Source organism: Lithobates pipiens, unplaced genomic scaffold (genome assembly GCF_037356315.1).
Source record: "Lithobates pipiens isolate NorthernLeopardFrog02 unplaced genomic scaffold, aLitPip1_a1.2 Scaffold_10, whole genome shotgun sequence".
Lineage (NCBI taxonomy): Eukaryota > Metazoa > Chordata > Amphibia > Anura > Ranidae > Lithobates > Lithobates pipiens.
Window position 1 is genome coordinate 34,524,414 of NW_027507686.1, and position 22,956 is coordinate 34,547,369.

General features: G+C 46.9%; 1 protein-coding gene and 1 pseudogene across 7 annotated transcripts in view; one reads left to right on the forward strand and one right to left on the reverse strand.

The window, feature by feature from the left end:
- The window catches only part of NDRG4 (NDRG family member 4), a 68,286-nt gene that overhangs the window by 19,362 nt on the left and 25,968 nt on the right, over positions 1-22,956 (forward strand). For 3 of the 7 annotated variants that reach the window (XM_077453750.1, XM_077453746.1, XM_077453759.1), the window contains exons 2-4: positions 10,024-10,115; positions 13,060-13,107; positions 19,661-19,766. In XM_077453750.1, coding sequence (XP_077309876.1) covers positions 10,024-10,115; positions 13,060-13,107; positions 19,661-19,766 — 246 coding nt within the window. Of the gene's footprint in view, positions 1-6,458; positions 6,517-10,023; positions 10,116-13,059; positions 13,108-15,799; positions 15,947-19,660; positions 19,767-22,956 lie in introns of those variants that run through there. The other 4 variants (XM_077453739.1, XM_077453756.1, XM_077453762.1 and 1 more) reach the window with 2 other exon arrangements.
- On the reverse strand, positions 21,077-21,164 carry LOC143956165 (U2 spliceosomal RNA; annotated as a pseudogene).

The following is a 22,956-nucleotide window of genomic DNA, read 5'->3' on the forward strand; positions in this document are numbered from 1 at the left end:
ATACAAAAGCAGCTACAACAAAATTAGATAACCAATGTGTGAGGGTACAGTGTCCCCCCCCCCAGTGCAAGTGCGGCATGGGGAATTGTGAGATTGGAATGCATTAGCATCTCACTCGCACTTCCCTGCCCTGCTCTGCTGATAGGGTGGGAGTCAAGTGCCGGCAAAAGAGGCTTTGCATGCCAGGGGTTGCCTACCCCAGTCTAAAAGCTAATAGAGTAGGAGATAATTGGACAGATTGGGGTAAGGAGTTCCATAGGATTGGAGAGGCTCTGGAAAAGTCCTGGAGGGGAGCATGGGAGGAGGTAATGAGGAAACTAGAGAGCAGGAGGTCTTGAGAGGCACAAAGAGAATGAGTAGGTTGGTATTTAGAGACTAGGCTAGTGACATAGTGGGGGGCTAAGTTGTGGATGGCTTTGTAAGTAGTTTTTAGTATTTTAAATTAAATTAGTTGAGTGAGCAGAAGCCAGTGGAGGGATTGACATAAAGGAGTAGCAGACCCAGAGTGATTGGTAATGTGGATGAGTCTTACTGAAGGTGGCATAGACTATGTATAGGTAAGCCAATGAGGAGGGAGTTGCAGTAGTTAACCAGGGAGTGAATTAAGAGCTTTGTTGTGTTATTGCTTAGAAAGGGGTGTATTTTGGAGATGTTACGGAGGTAGACGCAGCAAGATCTGGACACTGATTAGACGTGGGGCTTAAAGGAGTGTTAAGAGTCCAGGACCACACCTAGAACCTTGGCATGTGGGAATGGGCTCATAGTTTTGCCATCCATTTTGATAGACAGATCAGGGGAAGGGGCAAGTGGGGGAGGAAAAATTATAAGTTCGGTTTTGGATAGTTTGAGTTTAAGAAAGTGGTGTGACATCCAGACTGATATACCTGTTAGTAAATTATGTCCAGTTATGATTTATGGGCCCAAAATTATGAGTGTTGGTTCCAGTTGTTCTGTTTTGCATAGACACCAAACGTCAGTGCTTTACGCCTCGCAGGACCAAAACCAGTGTAAAAATTTCTAAATAATAATAGCTCCCCCATATTTTACCATATAGGGTATATCTATAGCGTGTTCTATAGATGTTCCCACCTCCCAAACTTCACTGTTGGTATGGGGGGGGGGGGGGGGGGTGATGTGCAGTGCCATTTGACCTCCAAGCATGATGTGTATTATGGCATCCAAAGAGTTCAATTTTGGTCTTATCTGACCAGACTATATTCTCCCAGTATTTCACAGGCTTGTCTAAATGTTGTGCCGCAAAGTTTAACTTGAACATGCTTTTTCTTCAACAATGGAGTCTTGCATGGTGAGCGAGCATACAGGCCATGGCAGTTGAGTGCATTACTTATGGTTTTCTTTGAAACAATTGTACCTGCTAATTCCAGGTCTTTCTGAAGCTCTCCACAAGTGGTCATTGGCTCTTGGACAACTCTTCTGATAATTATTTTAACTCCTCTGTCTGAAATCTTGCGAGAAGCACCTGGTTGTGGCTGGTTTATGGTGAAATTATGTTTTTTCCACTTCTGGATTATGGCTCCAACAGTGCTCACTGGAACATTCAGAAGTTTAATAATCCTTCTGTAACCAATGCCATCAATATGTTTGCAACATTAAGGTTGTGAATGTCTTCAGAGAGCTCTTTGCTTTTACCCATCATGAGATGTTTCTTGTGTGACACCTTGGTAACTGACAGTTGAGACTGAACCAGTTGATATTATTTTGCACTGACAAAGGGTCAGGATTGCTTTCTAACTACTGATAGATTTCAGCTGGTTGTCTTGGCTTTCCATTTTTTTTTTTTTTTTTATAAAATAACAAACATATCATACTTGCCACCACTGTGCAGTTAGTTTTGCACAGAGTGGCCCCGATCCTCGTCTTCTGGAGTCCCTCGGCAGCTGTATCGGATTCTCTCCACAAGAGCTAACCCCCCTCTGGGAAGCTCTCTCCCAAGGGGGTTAGCTTGCGGGCGCACTCCTGTGTGATACACTCGGCGGCCATAGCATAGCAATGATGAATCATCATTGATTCAATTGACTGCAGCGGGAGCCAATGGCTGCGCTGCTATCAATTATCCAATAAAGAGCCCACAAGAGCTGGGGGAAAGCAACGTGGTATCGAGCCCACAGAGATTCAGGTTAGTAAAACAGGGGCTCGGGGGGGGGGGGGGGGGAGTGCAAGGTGTTTTTTCACCTTAATGCATAGGATGCATTAAGGTGAAAAAAAACACAAAGCTTTACAACCCCTTTAATGCCCTATGATGCACATATGTATCCAAGTGGCCGAGGTTTCTGCGCTGAGAGCCTGTAGGACTGTCTCCCGATCATGTGACCATTGTGACTGCTAATCACAGTGATCACATGATCCGGAAGTCCATGCCACCTCCTGGCATGAAGACCCAGTTAAAAGGCCACCAGGAGAGGGTTAAAGTGCTTGGCATATTCTTGATAAGCTATGGACAATGTTAGAATGTACTGTATTTTGTGAATTAACTTTTGGGTGGATTATGACTGTGACAGTAAAAATGTTAATGACCGTAAGAGACAATATGATCCGGACCTACTGCTGTATTATGACAGTCAATGGCAAAGGCCTGAGGTGGTTTGGTGTGACAATGGTATCAGCTGTCAGTAGGATTGGTGCTGCAGGGTGGATGGTGCCAGGTTTGAAAAATCGTGTAAGGAAGTAGAAGATCCGTATGGATGGAGGTGTAGCTAAGAGAGGCTAGGTGTGAAAATGGAATTTGATAAAGATGTGTTGGTTGTGCAGGGCAGAAAGGTAAATGTGGTGGCGTATGAGGATAGTGTCAAGTAGAGGAGATTCTATAGTATAAGGCAGAGGTCCCCAAACGGTGGCCCAGGGGCCGGTTGTGGCCCTTTGCTTACCTTTATCCAGCCTTTGGGGCACTATTCTTCCTACTGACACAAATGATGGGACACCAATCCCCCCCCCCCACTGACCCCATCAATGGGGCACTATTCTTCCCATTGACAACAGTGAAGGGGCACTATTCCTCCCACTGGCACTATTCCTTACCATGATACCAACAATGAGGCAATATCCCCTCCCCACCAATTCCAATCATGGGGCATTGTTTACTCCCATTGAAGCCAAGGCATTTTCTACTCACACTGGACACAATCCGGCAGTAAACTGGCCCTTTGTTTAAAAAGTTTGGTGACCCCTGGTATAGGGCAGAGTTGGCCTTGTGTGAGGATAGTGTCATGAGAAGGAGATTCTGTAGTTCAGGAAAGAGATTGTAAAGTGTATGATTTGAGGTAGTAGAAGGTCTAATCCCATGAAGAAGGGCTGCTGGTTCAAGACAGAAGCAGCTAGAAGTTATTATAGTGGCAGGTGGAAAAGGGTTATTGGTGTAGAATGGGTATTGGTGTGAGGGTGGTGTTAGGTGGAGAGGGTTATGTTGCAGAGCAGAAGTATCCAGGTGAGAGGATTGTGCCAGGTTATGGTTGATTGAAGAGTATCATTAATATAGAACAAATTGGATAGGGTGTAAAGATGGCGTCATGTGGTAGATGGTCAGCCTTATAGTAGAGGTATAGAGTAGAAGATGCTATATATGAAGAGAGAAGAGAGTGACAGGTTGAGGAGGTTGGCGTTTTCAGGGCAGAGGTGGCAGGGTCTGAAGATTATATCAGGTGGAGAATGGGCAATGTTATAGGGCAGAGGTGGCTTGGTGTGCCAGTTGTATCAGCTGTCAGGAAGGTATGTGCTGCAGGGCAGAGGTAGCCAGGTGTGAAGATTATGTTAGGTGAGAAGAGCTAGTGCTGAAGAGCAGAGAGGTGGTAGATTGTAAGGATGGAATAATGTAGTAGAGGATTGGTGGTGTAGAGAAGAGGGGCTGTGTGTGAAGATGGAGAATAGTTGGAGGTGCATGGTAGAAGTGGATGGGTGTGATTATTGTGTTGGATCCAGGGAAGATGTTCATGTAGGTTAGAGGTCGTGGGTGTAAGAATAGCATCAGGTGAATAAGGATTAGTGAAGAAGGTCAGAGCTGGTGGGATGTGGTTATGGCAATATGAGACTGTGTTCCATGGTTTGGGGCAGAGGTGGTTAGTTTAGGAGAGGATAATTGGTGGTGTAGGTTTAGGTTGTGATCAGTGGCGTAGAGTAGAGGTGGGTGAGAGGATGGTGTCAGAGGGACAGTGTAAGGCAGAAGTGGAGGAGGGTCAGTGGTGTAGGGCAAGGGTGGGTGTGAGGACCATGTCATATTGAGGAGGGTCAGGGATGTGAGGATGGTGTCAGGTGGAGGAGGGTCAGTAGTGTAGGACAGAGGTGGGTGAGAGGACAGTGTCAGGTGGAGGAGGGTCATGGTGTAGAATAGAGGTGGGTTTGAGTATGCTATCAGATGGAGAGAGAGAGAACAGTTTAGAACAGAGTTCCATGTGGGGATGATGCCCGGTGGAGTGTCGGGGTTGTAAGGCAGAGTTGGATGTGAAGACAATGTTAGGTGAAGGTGTGTCAGTAGTGTAGGGCAGAGGTAGGTGTGAGGATGGTGTCAGGTCGAGGAGGATCGTGGTATAGGACAGAGGTGGGTGTGAGGGTAGTGTCAGATGGACGGGGTTCGGGGTTGTAAGGCAGAGTGTGATGTGAAGACAATGTCAGGTGGAGGAGGATCGGTGGTGTAGAGCAGAAGTGGGTGAGAGGAAGGTGTCAGGTGGAGTGTCAGTGGTGTCGAGCAGAGGTGGGTGTGAGGATGGTGTCAGGCAAAGGAGTGTCGGTGGTGTAAATCAGAGGCGCGTGTGAGGATGGAGTTAGGTGGCCAAGGTTCATGGTGTAGGATAGAGGTGGGTGTGAAGATGGTGTTATGTCGAGGAGGGTTGGTAGTATAGGACAGGGATGGGTGTGAGGACGATCTCAGGTAGAGGAGGAGGGTCATGGTGTAGGATAGAGGTGGGTGTGAGGATGGTGTCAGGTGGAAGAGAGTTGGTAGTATAAGACAGGGGTAAGTGTGAGGATAATGTCAGGTGGAGGAGGGCCGGTGGTGTAGGATAGAGGTGGGTGTGTGGATGATGTCAGGTGGAGGAAGGCCGGTGGTGTAGTGCAGTTTTTCTCAACTCCAGTCCTACCCCCAACAGGTCATGTTTTCAGGATTTCCCTCAGATTAAATGGCTGTGGTAAATACTAAGGCAGTGAAACTGATCAGATCACCTGTGCAAAATAATGGAAAGCCAGAAAACATGATCTGTTAGGGGTACTTGAGGACTGGAGCTGAGAAACATTGGTGTAGAGCAGAGGTGGGTGTGAGGATGGTGTCAGGTGGGGGAGGGTCGATGGTGTACAACCGAAGTGGGTATAAGGATGGTGTCAGGTGGAGGAGGGTCGATGGTGTAGAGCAGAAGTGAGTATGAGGATGGTGTCAGTTGGAGGAGGGTTGGTGGTGTAAGGCAGAGGTGGGTGTCAGGTGGAGGAGGGTTGGTAGTGTAGGGCAGAGGTGGGTGTGAGGATGGTGTCAGGTGGAGGAGGGTCAATGGTGTAGAGCAGAGGTAGGTGTGAGGATGGTGTAGAGCAGACGTGGGTTTGAGGATGGTAGCAGGTGGAGGAGGACCGGTGGTGTAGAGCAGAGGTGGGTATGAGGATGGCGTCAAGTGGAGGAGGGCCAGTGGTGTAGAGCAGAGGTGGGTGTGAGGATGGTGTCAGGTGGAGGAGGGCCAGGGGTGTAGAGCAGAGGTGGGTGTGAGGATGGTGTTAGGTGGAGGAGGGTCGTTGGTGTAGAGCAGAGGTGGGTATGAGGATGGTGTCCGGTGGAGGAGGGTCGTGGTGTAGAACAGAGGTGGGTGTGAGGACGGAGTCAGGTGGAAGAGGGTCGGTGGTGTAGTGCAGAGGTAGGTGTCAGCTGGAGGAGGGTCAGTAGTGTAGGGTACAGGTGAGTGTGAGGATGGTGTCAGGAGGAGGAGGGTCAGTAGTGTAGGGCACAGGTGGGTGTGGGGATGGTGTCCGGTGGAGGAGGGTCGTGGTGTAGAACAGAGGTGGGTGTGAGGACGGAGTCAGGTGGAAGAGGGTCGGTGGTGTAGTGCAGAGGTAGGTGTCAGCTGGAGGAGGGTCAGTAGTGTAGGGTACAGGTGAGTGTGGTGTCAGGAGGAGGAGGGTCAGTAGTGTAGGGCACAGGTGGGTGTGGGGATGGTGTCAGGTGGAGGAGGGTCAGTGGTGTAGAGCAGAGGTGGGTATGAGGAGGGTCAATGGTGTAGAGCATAAGCGGGTATGAGGATGGTGTCAGGTGGTGTAGAACAGAGGTGGGTGTGATGATGGAGTCAGGTAGAAGAGGGTCGGTGGTCTAGAGCAGAGGTGGGTGTCAGGACGGAGTCAGTTGGAGGAGGGTCGGTAGTGTAGGGCACAGGTGGGTGTGAGGTTTGTGCCCGGTAGGGGGAGGGTGAATCTGGCAGTGAGAGGGATGGGTGTAGTCTGTTGGCAGAGAGCGAGGATTGAGTCAGGGCTCTGCATGCAGATGCTAGAAGATGTTTTCCTCCCTGATGTCTCTGTGGCATGGGGAGGAGAGAGGTGAGTGTCCATCCGGAGCACAGCACCCATCACAGTCGCAGCTGCTGCAGCATGAGATAGGATTACTGCAGCTGCTGGAAGTTCAGAGAAGGGAACTTTCACACTCCACGCAGAACGGGGAGGCTGGAAATGTAGCACTGAGGGACGCTGGGGGATCATTTAGAGGTTGCAGACGAGGGATGGAAGATTGGAATGGGGAGGCTGGGGTAAATAGTGGGGGGAGATTTCAAAATGAGGGATTTTCACAGGCAAGCGGAGGATAGATGGGGGAGACGGAGGAGCTGGAGGTGTCAGAGATATGCTATGTATGTCTTTAGGAGGTGGAGGGTGCTAAATATTTGGAGGGTGCTTGGATGGGGGCTTTCCTGAGGCTTACCATGCAGTTATATGGATGGGTTAGAGATAAATGGAGGAGGGGATGGTAGGGTGGGGTAGCTGTTTAGAAGAGGGGTCAAGGGGTATATAGAAAGATATACTGGGAATAGGGGCTATGTAGAGGAGGGGGTGAGCAATATTGAGGGGGTATATAAGAGTGGATGAGGTGTATATTGGGGAGAAGGTGAGGGGTGTGTATGTGTATGTATGTATGTATGTGTGTATGTGTGTGTATATATATATATATATATATATATATATATATATATATATATATATATATATATATATATATATATATATATATATATATATATATTGGATGAAGATAAATTGAGGGATTAGAAGGATAATTTGGGGATGAGGGATGAGGGGTATATAGAGGAGGAGAGGTGAATGATATGTTGAAGGGAATATTAAGAGATGAAAGGTATACAGTATAGAAAAGGGAGGGAGGAGGGGGTCTATGCAGGAATAAAAGATAAATTGTAGGATTGGGGGTCTTTTCAGGGGTGAAAGATACATGGGGGGGGGGGGGGGGTGAGGGATATATTGAGGGGGGTGTATGAAAGGGGTGGATGAGGAGTAATTTGGGAAGAGGATGACGGGTATATAGAGAAAGTGGGGTGTATAGAGGGGGGCTGAGAAATATATAGATGAGGTGTATATAGGGGGGGGGGGGCTAAAGGGTATATAGAGATGAGGAGTATATAGGGGGGGCGGAGGGGTATTTGGAGATGGGGGTATATAGAGATGAGGTGTATATAGAGGGGGGCTGATGGTTATATAGAGATGAGGGTTATATAGAGGGGGGCTGATGGTTATATAGAGAGGGGCTGATGGTTATATAGAGATGAGGGGTATATAGAGGGGGCTGATGGTTATATAAAGATGAGGGGTATATAGATGGGGCTGATGGTTATATAAAGATGAGGGGTATATAGATGGGGGCTGATGGTTATATAAAGATAAGGGATATATAGAGGGGAGGCTGATGGTTATATAGAGATGAGGGGTATATAGAGGGGCTGATGGTTATATCAAGATGAGAGGTATATAGAGGGGGGCTGATGGTTATATAGAGATGAGGGGTATATAGAGGGGGGCTGATGGTTATATAGAGATGAGGGGTATATAGAGTGGGGCTGATGGTTATATCAAGATGAGGGTATATAGAGGGGGGGCTGATGGTTAAATAAAGATGAGGGGTATCTAGAGAGGGGCTGATGGTTATATAGAGATGAGGGGTATATAGAGTGGGGCTGATGGTTATATAGAGGGGGGCTGATGGGTATATAAAGGGGGGCTGAAGGTTATAAAGAGATGAGGGGTATATAGAGGGCGGCTGATGGTTATATAGAGATGAAGGGTATATAGAAAGGGGCTGAGGTGTATATGGAGATGAGGGGTATATAGAGATGAGGTGTATATAGAGGGGGGCTGATGGTTATATAGAGATGAGGGTTATATAGAGGGGGGCTGATGGTTATATAGAGATGAGGGGTATATAGAGGGGGCTGATGGTTATATAAAGATGAGGGATATATAGATGGGGCTGATGGTTATATAAAGATGAGGGGTATATAGATGGGGGCTGATGGTTATATAAAGATAAGGGATATATAGAGGGGAGGCTGATGGTTATATAGAGATGAGGGGTATATAGAGTGGGGCTGATGGTTATATCAAGATGAGAGGTATATAGAGGGGGGCTGATGGTTATATAGAGATGAGGGGTATATAGAGGGGGGCTGATGGTTATATAGAGATGAGGGGTATATAGAGTGGGGCTGATGGTTATATCAAGATGAGGGTATATAGAGGGGGGGCTGATGGTTAAATAAAGATGAGGGGTATCTAGAGAGGGGCTGATGGTTATATAGAGATGAGGGGTATATAGAGTGGGGCTGATGGTTATATAGAGGGGGGCTGATGGGTATATAAAGGGGGGCTGAAGGTTATAAAGAGATGAGGGGTATATAGAGGGCGGCTGATGGTTATATAGAGATGAAGGGTATATAGAAAGGGGCTGAGGTGTATATGGAGATGATGTTTATATACAGATAAAGGGTATATAGAGGGTTATATTGAGGTTTCTCAGGAGAAGATTCAGCAGCTGGAAGTTCACAGTTTCCAATCAGGAACTACGTAACTGATCGCACCTCATTGTGACACCAGGGTGAGTCAGCAAACATCGGAGACTGACTGTCTCTATCCGAGACACCCCATCAATGCCCTGACTCTCTATACTAAGGCCCCTCATCAATACCCTGACTATCTATTCTAAGACCCCTCATCAACGGCCTGACTGTCTCTGTATGAGACCCTTCATTAATATCCCAACTGTCTATATTGAGACACTTCATCAACATCCCAACTGTCTGTATTGAGACCCCTCATCAATATCTTGACTGTCTATACAAAGATCCCTCATAAATACCCCCACTGTCTTTACTGACTGAGACACCTCATCAATACTCTGACTGTCTCTATCCAAGACCCCTCATCAATATCCCAAATGAGACCCCCTCATCAATATCCTGACTGTCTATACTGAGACCCCTCAACAATACCCCGACTTTCTACAATGAGACCCCTCATCACTACTCCACTGTTTATATCGAGACATCTCATCATTATTCTGGCTGTCTCTATCCAAGACCCCTCATCAATACCCCTAATTAGTAACCTGACTGTCAATACCAAGATACCTCATCCATACCTTGACTATCTACACAAAGACACCTCATCAGTACCCTCACTGTCTATACCAAGACACCTCATCAATACCCTGACTACTTCGGGACACCTCAATATCCTGACTGTCTGTACTGAGACTTCTCCTCAATATCCTTGCTCTCTATACCGAGACACACCATCAATACCTGGACTGTCTATATTGAGACCCCACATCTATACCCCAACTGTCTACATCGAGACCCTTTATCAATACTCAGATTTTCTATACCGAGACACTATTTCTATATCCCCATATTGTCTGCAGGTTGAGTAGTGGGGCAGATATTGTCTGCAGGTTGAGTAGTGGGGCAGATATTGTCTGCAGGTTGAGTAGTGGGGCAGATATTGTCTGCAGGCTGCTGTCCTGGTAAATTGTTTTGTATTAATCTGCAGGTTTGCTGCTGCCGGAGCTCAGTATTACGGGAATGAGTGAGCTGCGCTTCCCTGAAGAGAAACCCCTACTGAGAGGGCAAGACACAGAGATGGTGAGTGTCATCGAGGCTGTGCTCCTGCAACACCACGGACACCCCCTAGCACCAGTCCTCTAACCCCTACTTACCTTCATCCACCTACATCTATCCTCTCTCTCTCTGCTTTATCACTTACCCTACACCTAATAGCACCTGTCCTTTCCCTGCTTTTCCACTTACCTAAACCCACCAGCAACTATCCTTTCCCTGAACCCTCACTTACCTACACCCACCAGCATGTATCCTTTCCCTGCACCCTCACTTAGCTACTATTACCCACACCTCTCCTCTGCCTACACCTCACTTACCTACCCCCACCCACACCTCTCCTGTCCCTGCACCCTCACTTACCTACTCCCACCCACACCTCTGCTCTCCCTGCACCCCCACTTACCTACTCCCATCCACACCTCTCCTCTCCCTGCACCCCCACTTACCTACTCCCACCCAAACCTCTCCTCTCCCTGCACCCTCACTTACTCCCACTTGTACCTATCCTCTTCACGAACCCTCACTTATCTACACCCACCAGCATGTGTCTTCTCTGCACCCTCACTTACCGATTCTCACCTGTACCTACCTTCTCCCTGCACCCTCACTACCTACAGCCTCATGCAGATCTCACTTCCCTTAACTCCTTACCTACACCCACATATAGAGTTCCCTTAACCATCACTTACCTACACCCACCTGCAGATCTATATTTCCTTTACCCTCACTTACCTACATCCACCTGCAAATCTCCCTTCTCTGCGCCTCACTTACCTTCACCTACCTACAGATCTACCTTCCTTCTAATCTTACTTACCTAACTTGCTAAAATCAAAGGCAATACAAGAAATGTCTTCATTCCCTCCATTTTAAAAAGAAAAAAAAAGCATTTCCACTGGTATATAGACTGAGAAGGTGTCATTATTAATATTAAGCATTGTATATCTGATAACAAAATGTTTTCATGAGAATCTGTATTCCAGCAATAAATTGTAAAACATCATTTGTAGTATTAATGAATGTAGTATTAGAGTAATATTTTACAAATCTGTGTAGGATTAGGAGTGATACTCTGCTGAGTCCTGTAAGATTAGGAGTGATACTCTGCTGAGTCCTGTAAGATTAGGAGTGATACTCTGCTGAGTCCTGTAAGATTAGGAGTGATACTCTGCTGAGTCCTGTAAGATTAGGAGTGATACTCTGCTGAGTCCTGTAAGATTAGGAGTGATACTCTGCTGAGTCCTGTAAGATTAGGAGTGATACTGTACAAAGTCATGTACTATTATGAGTAATATTTTATAAATCTGTGTAGGATTAGGAGTGATACTCTACAGAGTGATGCAGGATTAGTACCGCAGAGGGTTGTCATACTTCATTTCATTATGGGCCGCAATCAGCATTATGGTTACCCTCAAAGGGCCAGTTTTATCTGTAAGACTAGATTTCCAAAGTACCCGTCCCCTCCGCCTTATATCAGACGTCAAGGCCTCCCCCCCCCCCCCCACCATCAGAAGTCAACGGTCCTCCATCCTCCCTTACATCACAGTGCACCCCAAGAGTCCCCCCACCCCCATTCCATGTCCTGCTGCCCGAAAGGAGCTGGGGGGGGGGGGGCGGAGATGGAAGCAGAAAGTGCAGGGTCTGGTGGAGGACCAGAAGAGGGCTGGAGTCAGCTGGCAGAGTCTGCTGAATGCTGAGACCAGGGGAGGCAGGGACGAGGGGGTGCTGCAGCTGTACAGAGTTCTGTCTGTCCTCCCCTCTACTGCCAACTGCTAAAATGGGTGTTGGGGGGTTGCAGAGACCAGCCTCTCCGTGGCTACATGGAGAACCGCAGGATCTGGCGGAGAAGTTCTGTCCTCTCTGCTGCCAACTGCTGAGACAAGGCGGGGGTAGAGACGAGGGGCTTGCGGCAGCTGCAGGAGAGGTGCTAGGGCCACATGTCATGGCTTGGTAGGCCGGATTTGGCCCATGGGCCTTGTGTTTGACACGTGCTTTACAGAGTCAGGCAGGATTAGGATTAATGCTCTACAGATATGTGAGGATTAGGAGTAATACTCTACTGATATGTAGTATTAGGAGTAATTCTATACAGACTAGTCATGCAGGGTTAAGAGTAATACCCTACAGAGGTGTGTGGGTTTAGGCGTAATACCCTACAGAGGTGTGTGGGCTCAGGCGTAATACACTACAGAGGTGTGTGGGTTTAGGAGTAATACTCTACAGAGGTGTGTGGGTTTAGGAGTAATACTCTACAGAGGTGTGTGGGTTTAGGAGTAATACCCTACAGAGGTGTGTGGGTTTAGGAGTAATACCCTACAGAGGTGTGCGGGTTTAGGAGTAATACCCTACAGAGGTGTGTGGGTTTAGGAGTAATACCCTACAGAGGTGTGTGGGTTTAGGAGTAATACCCTACAGAGGTGTGTGGGTTTAGGAGTAATATACTACAGAGTTATGTAGTATTAGGAGTGATTCTCTAGTCCAGTGATTCTCAACTAGGGTTCCTCCAGAGGTTGTAGGGGTTCCTTCAGCATTGGGCAATTTCTGCCTCTCAGATAAGTTCCCACTGACACCATTGATCTTTTTAGCTATCTGTAAGGAGGTAATTCTTCCCAATGACCATCACACTAATGTATCATGAGTTGTAGATTTCACATTTTTAGCAGGGGTTCCCTGAGACCCGGAGAACTATTTCAAGGGTTCCTCTGTGTTGAAAAGGTTGAGGAAAGGCTGCTCTAGTCATATGGTATTAGGAGCATTACTCTACTGACATGTAGTATTCGGAGTAATACTTTATAGAGTTGTCTACTACAAGTCATGATGTTTTATAATCAATATTGCATTGTAGGGAACATTTCTTTACCCAGGAGTTTAGTATTAGGGGTTATACTCTGTGAAAGATTAGGAGTGATAGTCTGCAGAGCCTATCATTGATATCAGTAGTAATAAACACAATTTGTTGTGGTTTCAGGAATCAGCTGATACTTTCCTTTCTGCATCCACTGACACTGACTGGAAGGTGAGTTTTCCTCTGTATATAGATCATGTCAGGATATCTTATTGGTTGCCAATTGTCTTTTGATGAATGGTGTATAAAAAGAATTGTATACCTTTCCCCCTCCCCCATACACTCTGTCACTACATACTTGGAACTGTTGTCCCCTGGAACCACACTGCTCACATTGTCCCATCCTGTGTCCGGTTGTCCTGTCCTGTGTCTTGTCATTCCATTCTGTGTGAGGTTGTCCTGTATTGTGTTGCATTGACCTGCATTGTGTTAGATTGTCTGATCCAGTGTTATGTTGTCCTGTCCTGTGTCAGATTGTCTGGTTCTGTATAACGTTGCCCCATCCTGTGTCAGGTTGTCTTACCCTGTGTTGCATTGTCTTGTCCTGTGTCATGTTGTTACATCCGGTATCACATTGCCCTATATTGTGTGACATTGTTCTTTCTGTGTCACATTGTCCTATCTTGTGTCATGTTGTCTGGTTCTGTATAGTGTTGTCCTGTCCTGCGCCACCTTGTCTCACCCTGTGTCACATTGTCCTGCATTGTATTGTGTCATCTCCTGTTTCAGGTTGTCTTGTCCAGTTGTCACATTGTTCTGAATTGTGTTACATTATCTCATCCTCTGTCAGGTTGTCCTGTCCTGTCCATTGTTTCATTCTGTATCAGTTTGTCCTGTATTGTGTTTCATTGTCCTGTCCTGTGTCAGGTTGTCTGGTTATCTATAACACGGTCGCAGTGTCCTGTATTGTGTAACCTTGTCCTCTTCTGTGTCATGCTGTCCTGGATTGTGTCACAAAGTTATGGATTGTGTCACATTGTCTGGTCCTATGTCATGTTGTCTCATCCTGTGTTGGGCTGTCTGGTCCTGTATAACATTGTCCTCTCCTGTATCAGGTTGTCCTATGCTGTATAACATTGTCCTGTATTGTGTTACATTGTTGTTTCCTGTGTCAGGCTGTGCCATCTTATATTATGTTTTCTTGTATTGTGTCAGATTGTCCTCTGCTGTGGCATGTTTTCCCATCCTGTGTCAGGATGTCTGGTCCTGTATAAAGTCCCGTCCTGTCTAAGGTTGTACTGTCTGTCTGCAGCAATCCTGTCCTGTACTAGTTTTGTGGTCTTTTCGGGTTGTTCTGTCCTGTGTCAGGTTCTCCCATCCTTTTTTTTTGTCCTGTCCTGTCGGTTTGTCTTGTCCTGTGTGACGTTTTCCTATCCTGTATCAAATTGTTCTGCCCTGTGTTACATTATCCTTTTCTTGTGTCTTGTTGTTCCATTACTTATGTTGTCTTGTAACAGGTTGTACTGTACTACAACACCTTGTACTTTTCTGTCAGGTTGTCCCATCCTGTGACAGTTGTCTTGTCCTATCTGGTGTCTCATTGTCTATTGCTTTGTACTATCTTGTCCTGTGTCACATTGTCTGGTTTGTGTCCCATTGTTGTGTTTTGTGTCAGTTTGTCCTTTGACATGTTTTCTTGTCCTATGTCATGTTGTCCTGTCCTGTATAGTGCTGTCCTGTGTCATGTTTTTCTGTCTTGTGTCATGCCAGCCTGTCCTGCATCACATTGTTCTGTGCTATGTCACATTGCCCTTCTCTGTGTCATGCTGTCCTGTCTTGTGTCAAGCTGTTTTCTGTCAGGTTGTTCTTTCTTTTTGGCAAATTGTATCTTGTCCTGTGTCTGGTTGTCCTGTCCTGTGTCTGGTTGTCCTGTCCTGTGTCTGGTTGTCCTGTCCTGTGTCTGGTTGTCCTGTCCTGTGTCTGGTTGTCCCGTCCTGTGTCTGGTTGTCCCGTCCTGTGTCTGGTTGTCCTGTCCTGTGTCTGGTTGTCCCGTCCTGTGTCTGGTTGTCCCGTCCTGTGTCTGGTTGTCCTGTCCTGTGTCTGGTTGTCCTGTCCTGTGTCTGGTTGTCCTGTGTCTGGTTGTCCTGTCCTGTGTCTGGTTGTCCTGTCCTGTGTCTGGTTGTCCCGTCCTGTGTCTGGTTGTCCCGTCCTGTGTCTGGTTGTCCCGTCCTGTGTCTGGTTGTCCTGTCCTGTGTCTGGTTGTCCCGTCCTGTGTCTGGTTGTCCTGTGTTTGGTTGTCCTGCCCTGTACCTGGTTGTCCTGTGTTTGGTTGTCCTGTGTCTGGTTGTCCCGTCCTGTGTCTTGTTGTCCCATGCTGGTGTATTTGGTGAATTGGCAAAATACCACCATCATCAGAGGAAAGATTATTTCGGCTCTGAGTGATAAACTGAAGTTTTGGGGTGAGGTTTGGCTCACAATTAGTAATTTATTTTAGTATTTCATTTTCACATGTGGTAAATTTATGTCAGTATCACATACACTGAAAACCATCAGTGCCAAATCTAGTGTGGTGTGGGTTGTTGGTACAATGGATTAATAAGATAATAAGCGAGGTGAAGGTGAAAGAGGAGTCCATTCTTCTCTCTATGGGTCAAATATATATTTATACATATTATATGCTCCGGTGCTGTGTCAGGGATCCACCATGTCATCTCTTCCCCCTTCCCATTCTTTATATATTTAAATCACGTATATGGATATAGAGTCTGGCTGGTCCCACATGGTGGCTGTATATTACACAGAGCGATGTGTATGTATTATGTACAGCGCTGTGTCAGGGGGTCTCTGGTGTTCAGGGTTTGCATGAAGATGAGTGTGTGTGGGTGGAGGGTGTGTGTGTCGCCCAATCAGCCAGCTGCTGTCTCTGCAGTAAAAGGAGGGAGGGGGGATATAGGAGGAGAGGCTGTATAAAGCACTGCACAGCTGAGCAGCCTCTGTCTAAATCCATCTCTATATTCCTTATCTGTGGTCTGCCCAGTGTCACCTAGACATGCCGGAGTGCTGGGATGGGGTGAGTGTTTGCGGGGATCTCAATATTAAAGGGGGGGGCACATTTTCTTCTGTGTGGGGGGGATCTGTGTGCTGGATTCCTCCAGATGTCCCAGCTTCAAGGTCACAAACTGCTGCCAATGTCACAGCACAGACACAGGGACAAATGTGTGGAGCTCAGCACCCAGGTCAGGATGCTCTGTGCCTTTGTACTAATCACAGGTAGGAATGCTCTGCATCCCTGTGCTAAACACATATCGGGATACTCTGCACTTCTGGGCTAGACACATTTTGAGATGCTCTGCATCTCTAGGCTGTACACATGGCGGGGTGTTCTGCATCTCTGTACTTAATGCATGGTGGTATGCTCTGCATCTCTGTACTAAACACACGTCAGGATACTCTGCATCTCTGTACTAAACACACATAAGGATGCTCTGCATCTCTGTACTAAACACATATAAGGATGCTCTGCATCTTTGTGCTGGGCACATGGCAGGATGCTCTGGGTCTCTGTGCTGGGCACATGGCAGGATGCTCTCCATCTTTGTACTGGACACGTGGCAGGATGCTCTGCGTCTCTGTGCTGGACACGTCAGGATGCTCTGCATCTCTGTGCTTGCCACATGGTGAGATGCTCTGCGTCTCTGTGCTTGCCACATGGTGAGATGCTCTGCGTCTGTATGTGTGACCTATATCTGACTTGTGCAGCGTTCCACCCCCCAATATCTGCTGTGTAATGTCTGCTGTGTAATCAATATCTCTGCTGTCCAGTATATAGCCTGTCCTTGACTTCACATTTGTATATCAGCTGTGCTTGTATTCTGAGCTCCACATACTGTACATATACTACCACCAGTGTCCTGCTGGTACTATATGTCCTGCCAATAATGTAGGTCCTGCCGGTAATCTCTACCCTGCCGGTAATGTAGATCCTGTTGGTAATATATATTATATACCCTGCTGGTATATGTCATAAGTGTAGTATGTACCCTGCCGCTAGTATATGCTGTATTTGTCCCATCCATGCTCTGGTATACATATGCGCTCTAATATTGGCTGTCTCAGAATGTAGATGTTGCTCTACATTATAATTTGCAGTCTGCCATCACCTCTGTCTATATATCATCTCCAATGTGGAATTCCTCTTCATAGTCTTATCATCTCTGTTATCAGGTTAACATTACCTGCATTATAATATCCAACCCCACCCCTATCCCCAGGGTTTTTTTTTCAGTAGGAACGTGGGGGAACACAGTTCCGGCACCTCCAGCACTGAATGTATATGCCAAGGGGTGCTAGGATGTGCTGGGGGGTCTATTGATGCTGGCTGCTGAGGGGGTCTATTCTCACTGGGGGATTTATTGCTGCTGGTGGGGCGGGGGGGGGGGGGGGGGAGGCGGGTCTAATACTTCTGGGCGGGGTGAATTGTTGATGGGAGAGATTTACTGTTAAGGGAGGGGTCTGTTGATGCTAGATACCGGTAGATTTATCTTCTTGTGGAGGGATCTATTGTTTTTGGGTAAATTTATTGTTGCTATGGGTATCTATAGTTGCTGCGGGGGGGGGGGGGGTCTATCTATCTATCTATCTATCTATGCTGAGGGCACCTATTTTGCTGTGTGGATCTATTGTTGCTGGAGGGGGGGGGGGGGTCTGTTGTTTCTGGCTGTAGGAGATCCATTTTACTGTCTTTCATTAGCAAATTCCATGCTATTTAGCACCATATAATGATACTTTTCTGTATTCTATAGGTAAAGGGTAGAACCAAGGGAAAGTTCCAGAGGTGGGTAGGGGGGCGGACATGAGGAGTGACTCAGAAAGGAGGAGTACCGCACCTATTCTCTGAGGGAAAAAAAAAGTCCTGCCCAACCCTATCTGGTCTCTGCTGTTCAGAATTAAAGAGTCCTCCTGTGTCTAATGTAATCTCAGTATAAATGCAGCTGTTCTGTGAAGCCCTTAGAGGTTTGTTAGAGAACCTTAGTGAACAATTAGCATCATGAAGGCCAAGGAACATATCAGTCAGGTCAGGGATACATTTGTGGAGATGTTTAAAGCAGGATTATATATGGGGTGTGTTGGTGTCGTGCTGATCTAGCACTGAATGATCAGTCTGGGGAGTATTTAATACTCCTGGCTCTAAATATCTAAGCCAATAATCTATAAAATATCTGATAATAAATAATCAATAAATGTGAACTTAGTGTAGATAAAAAAATCAATATACTTGTGAGCACAATATAAAATATAAATTCATGCACAATTATTCTAAATTAATCATAAATGAATAATAACTGATATCCATAAAGTGCTGAGTGCTCAATCCCTCAAACAGAATGCGGGAATAATTTTTTACCTTTTTTAAAGCAGGATTAGGTTATCAAAAAAAAAAAAATCCCATGATTTGAACATCTCGAGGCGCACTGTTCAATCCATTATCCGGTACTTCTGTGATTGATTGTTCTGACATCACTGGCTCCGCCCCTTGGGCAAAAATGTCCCTCTCTAGATGTGCGAAGCTGGTAGAGACATCCCCAAAAAGATTTGCAGCTGCAATTGGAGTAAAATGTGGTTCTACTCGGGGGGACTGACTACAAATGCACCCAATACTTTTCACATATTTATTTGTAAAAAATGTTGCAAACAATTTATCATTTTCCTTCCGCTTCACCATTATGTGCCATTTTGTGTTGGTCTATCACATAAAACCCCAATAAAATACATTTACGTTTTTGGTTGTAGCATGAATTATTGAAAATTTCAAGGGGTACGAATACTTTTTCAAGGCACTGTAAATTTGATGGTGACCGTTTGTGGGCGGCAGTCTTCAAATCATTCCAAAGATTTTCAATGGAGTTTAAGTCTGGGCTCTGACTAGGCCATGCAAGGACATTAACCTTTTTCTCCTTCAGCCACTCCGTAGTCATTTTTGCTGTGTACTTTGGGTCATTGTTATGTTGGAAGGTAAACCTTCCTCCCATTGGCAACTTTCTGACAGCGGGCAGCAGATTATCCTCAGCAATTTGACTGTATTTTACCGTATCCATTTTTCCTTCTGTCCCGACAAGTGCTCCAGTCGCTGCTGCAGAGAAACACCCCCATAGCAGGATATTACCACCTCCATGCTTTACTGTAGGAATGGTGTGTTATTTGGATGGTAAGCTGCATTGGATTTCTGCCAGACGTATCGTTTTGGTATGAAGGCCGATTAAATAAATGTTAGTCTCATCGGACCATAACACCTATCCCATTTGGCCTCAGAATCTTCAAGGTACACTTTGGCAAAGCTCAGTCATGACTGCATCAAAGGACCTGTCTTTTCCCTGTTTTCCTGCCCTGTGCCCAGATGCCCTGTCCTATCCCTTGTTAGGTTGTCCTGTTCTTTTGTCCTGTGTCCTGTCTGGTTGTCCCATCCCATGTCAGCTTATCCTTTCTTGTGTCCAGTTGTCCTACAATAGTTTGGCCTTTGTACATTTGAGTTTTTCTCTGCCCAGTTATACTGTGCAGGGTTGACCTGTTCTGTGTTCCAGTTTTCATGTGTGTCATGTATGTTGTGGGTGTGGAAGCTCTGAGAAGAGGGTGTGAAGGCTCTATGTTAATGGTGGAGGCTCTGGGCATAGAGTGTGGAAGCTTTGGATGGAGGGTCTGGAGGCGCTTGGAGGAGGTTGTGGAAGCACTGGGAGGATTTTTACACCCAATTTCCATAGACAATAAATGTACTCTTTCTCTTTTGTAGGAACATGACATTGAGACGCCCTATGGCATGCTGCATGTCGTTATCCGGGGCACCCCAAAAGGCAATCGCCCGGCAATACTCACATACCATGACGTGGGCTTAAACCGTAAGTATTGGCAATGCTTGGATGATGCTTACAGCCTGTGATTGTGGTGCAAAAGTGAGTTTTTGGTCATTTCTGTGTGGTGCGATGAGAAGGGTGGGGGTATGTACTGTATACTGCAGGGACGTGCGGTGAGGTCCATGGCTGGTGAGGCACTGGCTAGTATCAGATCCAGATGCACACAGGTTACAGATTTTTTTTTTTTTTTTTTTTTTGAAAAAGCCCATGGCGTGCAAACACACCCAAAAAACTTCCACCCGGTGCATAAAAAAAGTGCACACACATAAAGAGTGACACACTAAAAAGTGCAGACGGGTGCCTGATGTCCTCCAAAAGAAGGACCATACCCTGATCCCCCGGGGCGTTAGGCTCCAGACAGGGACTGAGGTACCAGACTCAACAAAGTGGGACCCGGACGAAACCGGAATCCCTCCTTTCCCCGGGAGGACTGCCGAAACAGAACCTCCTAGGTACTTGGTACTGTAGGGGGCTTCCCCGAAGGTAGGCCCCCCCTCATGGAGATTGGACCAAGCCAGAAGGCCTATGTCCGCTCTCCCACAAGACGTTCAGGATTGGTCCGAGGACCGACACCCTACTAATCAAACGTGAAGTGACACACAGTGACAAACACACAAAGATAAAATAAATAAAAAGTGGGGAAGGGATAGTGAAGAGGAGAGTGAAAAGTGACCATTGTGAGATACAATGGCCGGCCCTCCGGCCAGGAATCAAAAATTCCTCTGGTCCTAGCCAAAAGGCCGGGCCCTAGAGGCAGGTGTAAAAAAAGCGTGTAATGGTGACGTGACCTAGGTGCCTAAATCAAAGTGCTGACGCACAGTGAAAGAAGGCACCCCTGGACTGCCACTCCAGGGGCACATCACCATGGGCTTTCCAACAAAAGCATCCCCGACAGCCCAGCCCAGACCACAACAGCCCCCACCCCTATCAGGAAGGCATGGAGATCAAGGAGCTTAGTGAGACCCTTTACCATCAGGTCCCACCCTCACTCCCGTCACTCCCACCTAATTACATCCAGGACGTACTGACCGTTCCCCCCTCCAGGCTAAAGGGGAACAAGCGTTCCAATCCCGAAAAACTGACTGGGGCTAAAGCTGCCACAATCCAAGCCGGTCTGCCAGGGTCCCCTCCCCTGGCTTCGACCCAGTGTTTCTCCGCCCTCACCAGGTGCATCCTTCCAGATGGCTCAGACTCGACCATGCATCGGCCCCCAGTTTACTGTCGGGCGGCACGACGTGGCCCCTACCGAAACCATCCTTCGGGATGCAAATTACACCATCGGAGAGCGCCGCCCAAACCCTCTATAGGGATGGACCAGCGCCTCCTTTGGCAACTGATAAGAACAGATACTACACTTGATCTTAGCCAAAAGGCCGTTACAGATGACGCAATCGATAGAGCAAGAGCAATAATCCTAGCACTAGACCTCTGTAACTCTAAACCTGTTACCTGTAAAAAAAAATGTAAAGCGTCACCTATGGAGATTTATAAGTACTGAAGTTTGGTGCCATTCCACAAGTGTGCACAATTTTAAAGTGTGATATGTTAGGTATCTATTTACTTGGCGTAATTTCATCTTTCACATTATACAAAAAAAAAAAAAAAAAAACGGGAAAAGCGGGCTAACGTTCGTGTTTTTTTTTTTTTTATTCATGAAAAAGTTTTTTTTCCCCCCAAAAAAATGCGTTTACAAAAATTGATACCGTCTGACATGAAAAGTTGCCACGACCACTATTTTATTCCCAATCGCTGCAGGCGCACATGGGCTGTGTTATCTTGATCATGTCATATTACGTCCAGCCATTCTGCTATATGGCAGGCAGCAAGTGGTTAATTGTGTGAGAAATACATGGGATTGTGGGTAAATCTTATATCCATAAACACGTTTTTTCCTTGTAGTTTAGAGGGCTGGGCTGGAAAAAGGCATTTGTCTTTTAAGCCTTGTACACACGGTACGATTGTTGGCTGGGGATTATCTGTTGACAGACTGTTGTCCTAAAATCTTACCGGTAGTGCTCTCCTTTTGCCAATTGTTGTCCAATTTTCCGCAAACAAATGTTGGATGACAGGCTAGTACATTTTCGGCGGACAACAGTTTGACGTCAGATTTTCGTATAGTCAGTACACAAATCTGTCATACAAAAGTCGAAAGTACAAACACGCATGTTTGAAATCAATGCTCACCAAACACGAAATTAGCAGAAGGGGCCAAAAGGGTGCTCTCAAGAGCTGAAATTCCTCGTAGTACCCTTAGTAGGCAAGACAAGTTCCTGGCACACGCCCTTTTGACAAAAATCAGATGCTCGGTTGGCCAACAATCATACCGTGTGTACGAGGCTTAAGACACATGCCCCTTCTATGACACTGCAGTGAGAGGCGTGCCTCCACTGCAGCATTTTTTATTGGACAGCTGGGACCAATGGTACTTTACCATTGGTCCAAGACTCCAAGCTATTCATTGAGGTCAACCTCTGTCTGCTGCAAACAGAGTGTGTCAGCATCAGTGGCGTAACTAGAACCTTCAGGGCCCCGATGCAAGAAACCATGAAGGGCCCCCCTGAGCCCCAGCCAGGGCCCTTCCCTCCGAGTCTGGCAGTGGAACTCCAGGGTGTGGTCACAGGTATGACCTTTGTGAGCCCTGTAGTTCCACCACAGGTATCAGTAGTTTTTTTTTATTATTTTATTTTTAGGTGCCTCATTGGGGGACTGTCCCTAGGCAGGATGGGGTCCCCGTCCCCAGAAGAGATTAGGTCATTTTCTCCAGGGCAGATAAAGGTACTGCCCCCAGATGAGAACGGGTCCCTGTCCCCAGGGGAGGTGGGGGTCCCTGTCCCCAGGGGGAGATGGAGGGGGTATGTAATGGTGTGTGGGGGATGGGGTCCTCTCACTCACCATGACCAAGCTGTAGGCCGCACACTCATCCATGTTGGCCTGGGCTTCATCCAGTGTGCTGGACGGGTGATCAGCATATCTCCCAGAAAGACCTTTCATCATCTGTGTATGACGGGGGAGGAGGGGGGCTGGCAGACAAGCCTGCAGTGTCCTCCGGCGAGCCGGCTCTCATAGGGCTGCACTGCATCTGTGTGCTTAAAGTTTTTTTTCCCGGGAGAAGTATGCAGTGCAGTGTGGGCCGGATGCGGGGGGGACGGGACTCTGGCTGGGGAAACAGACATCG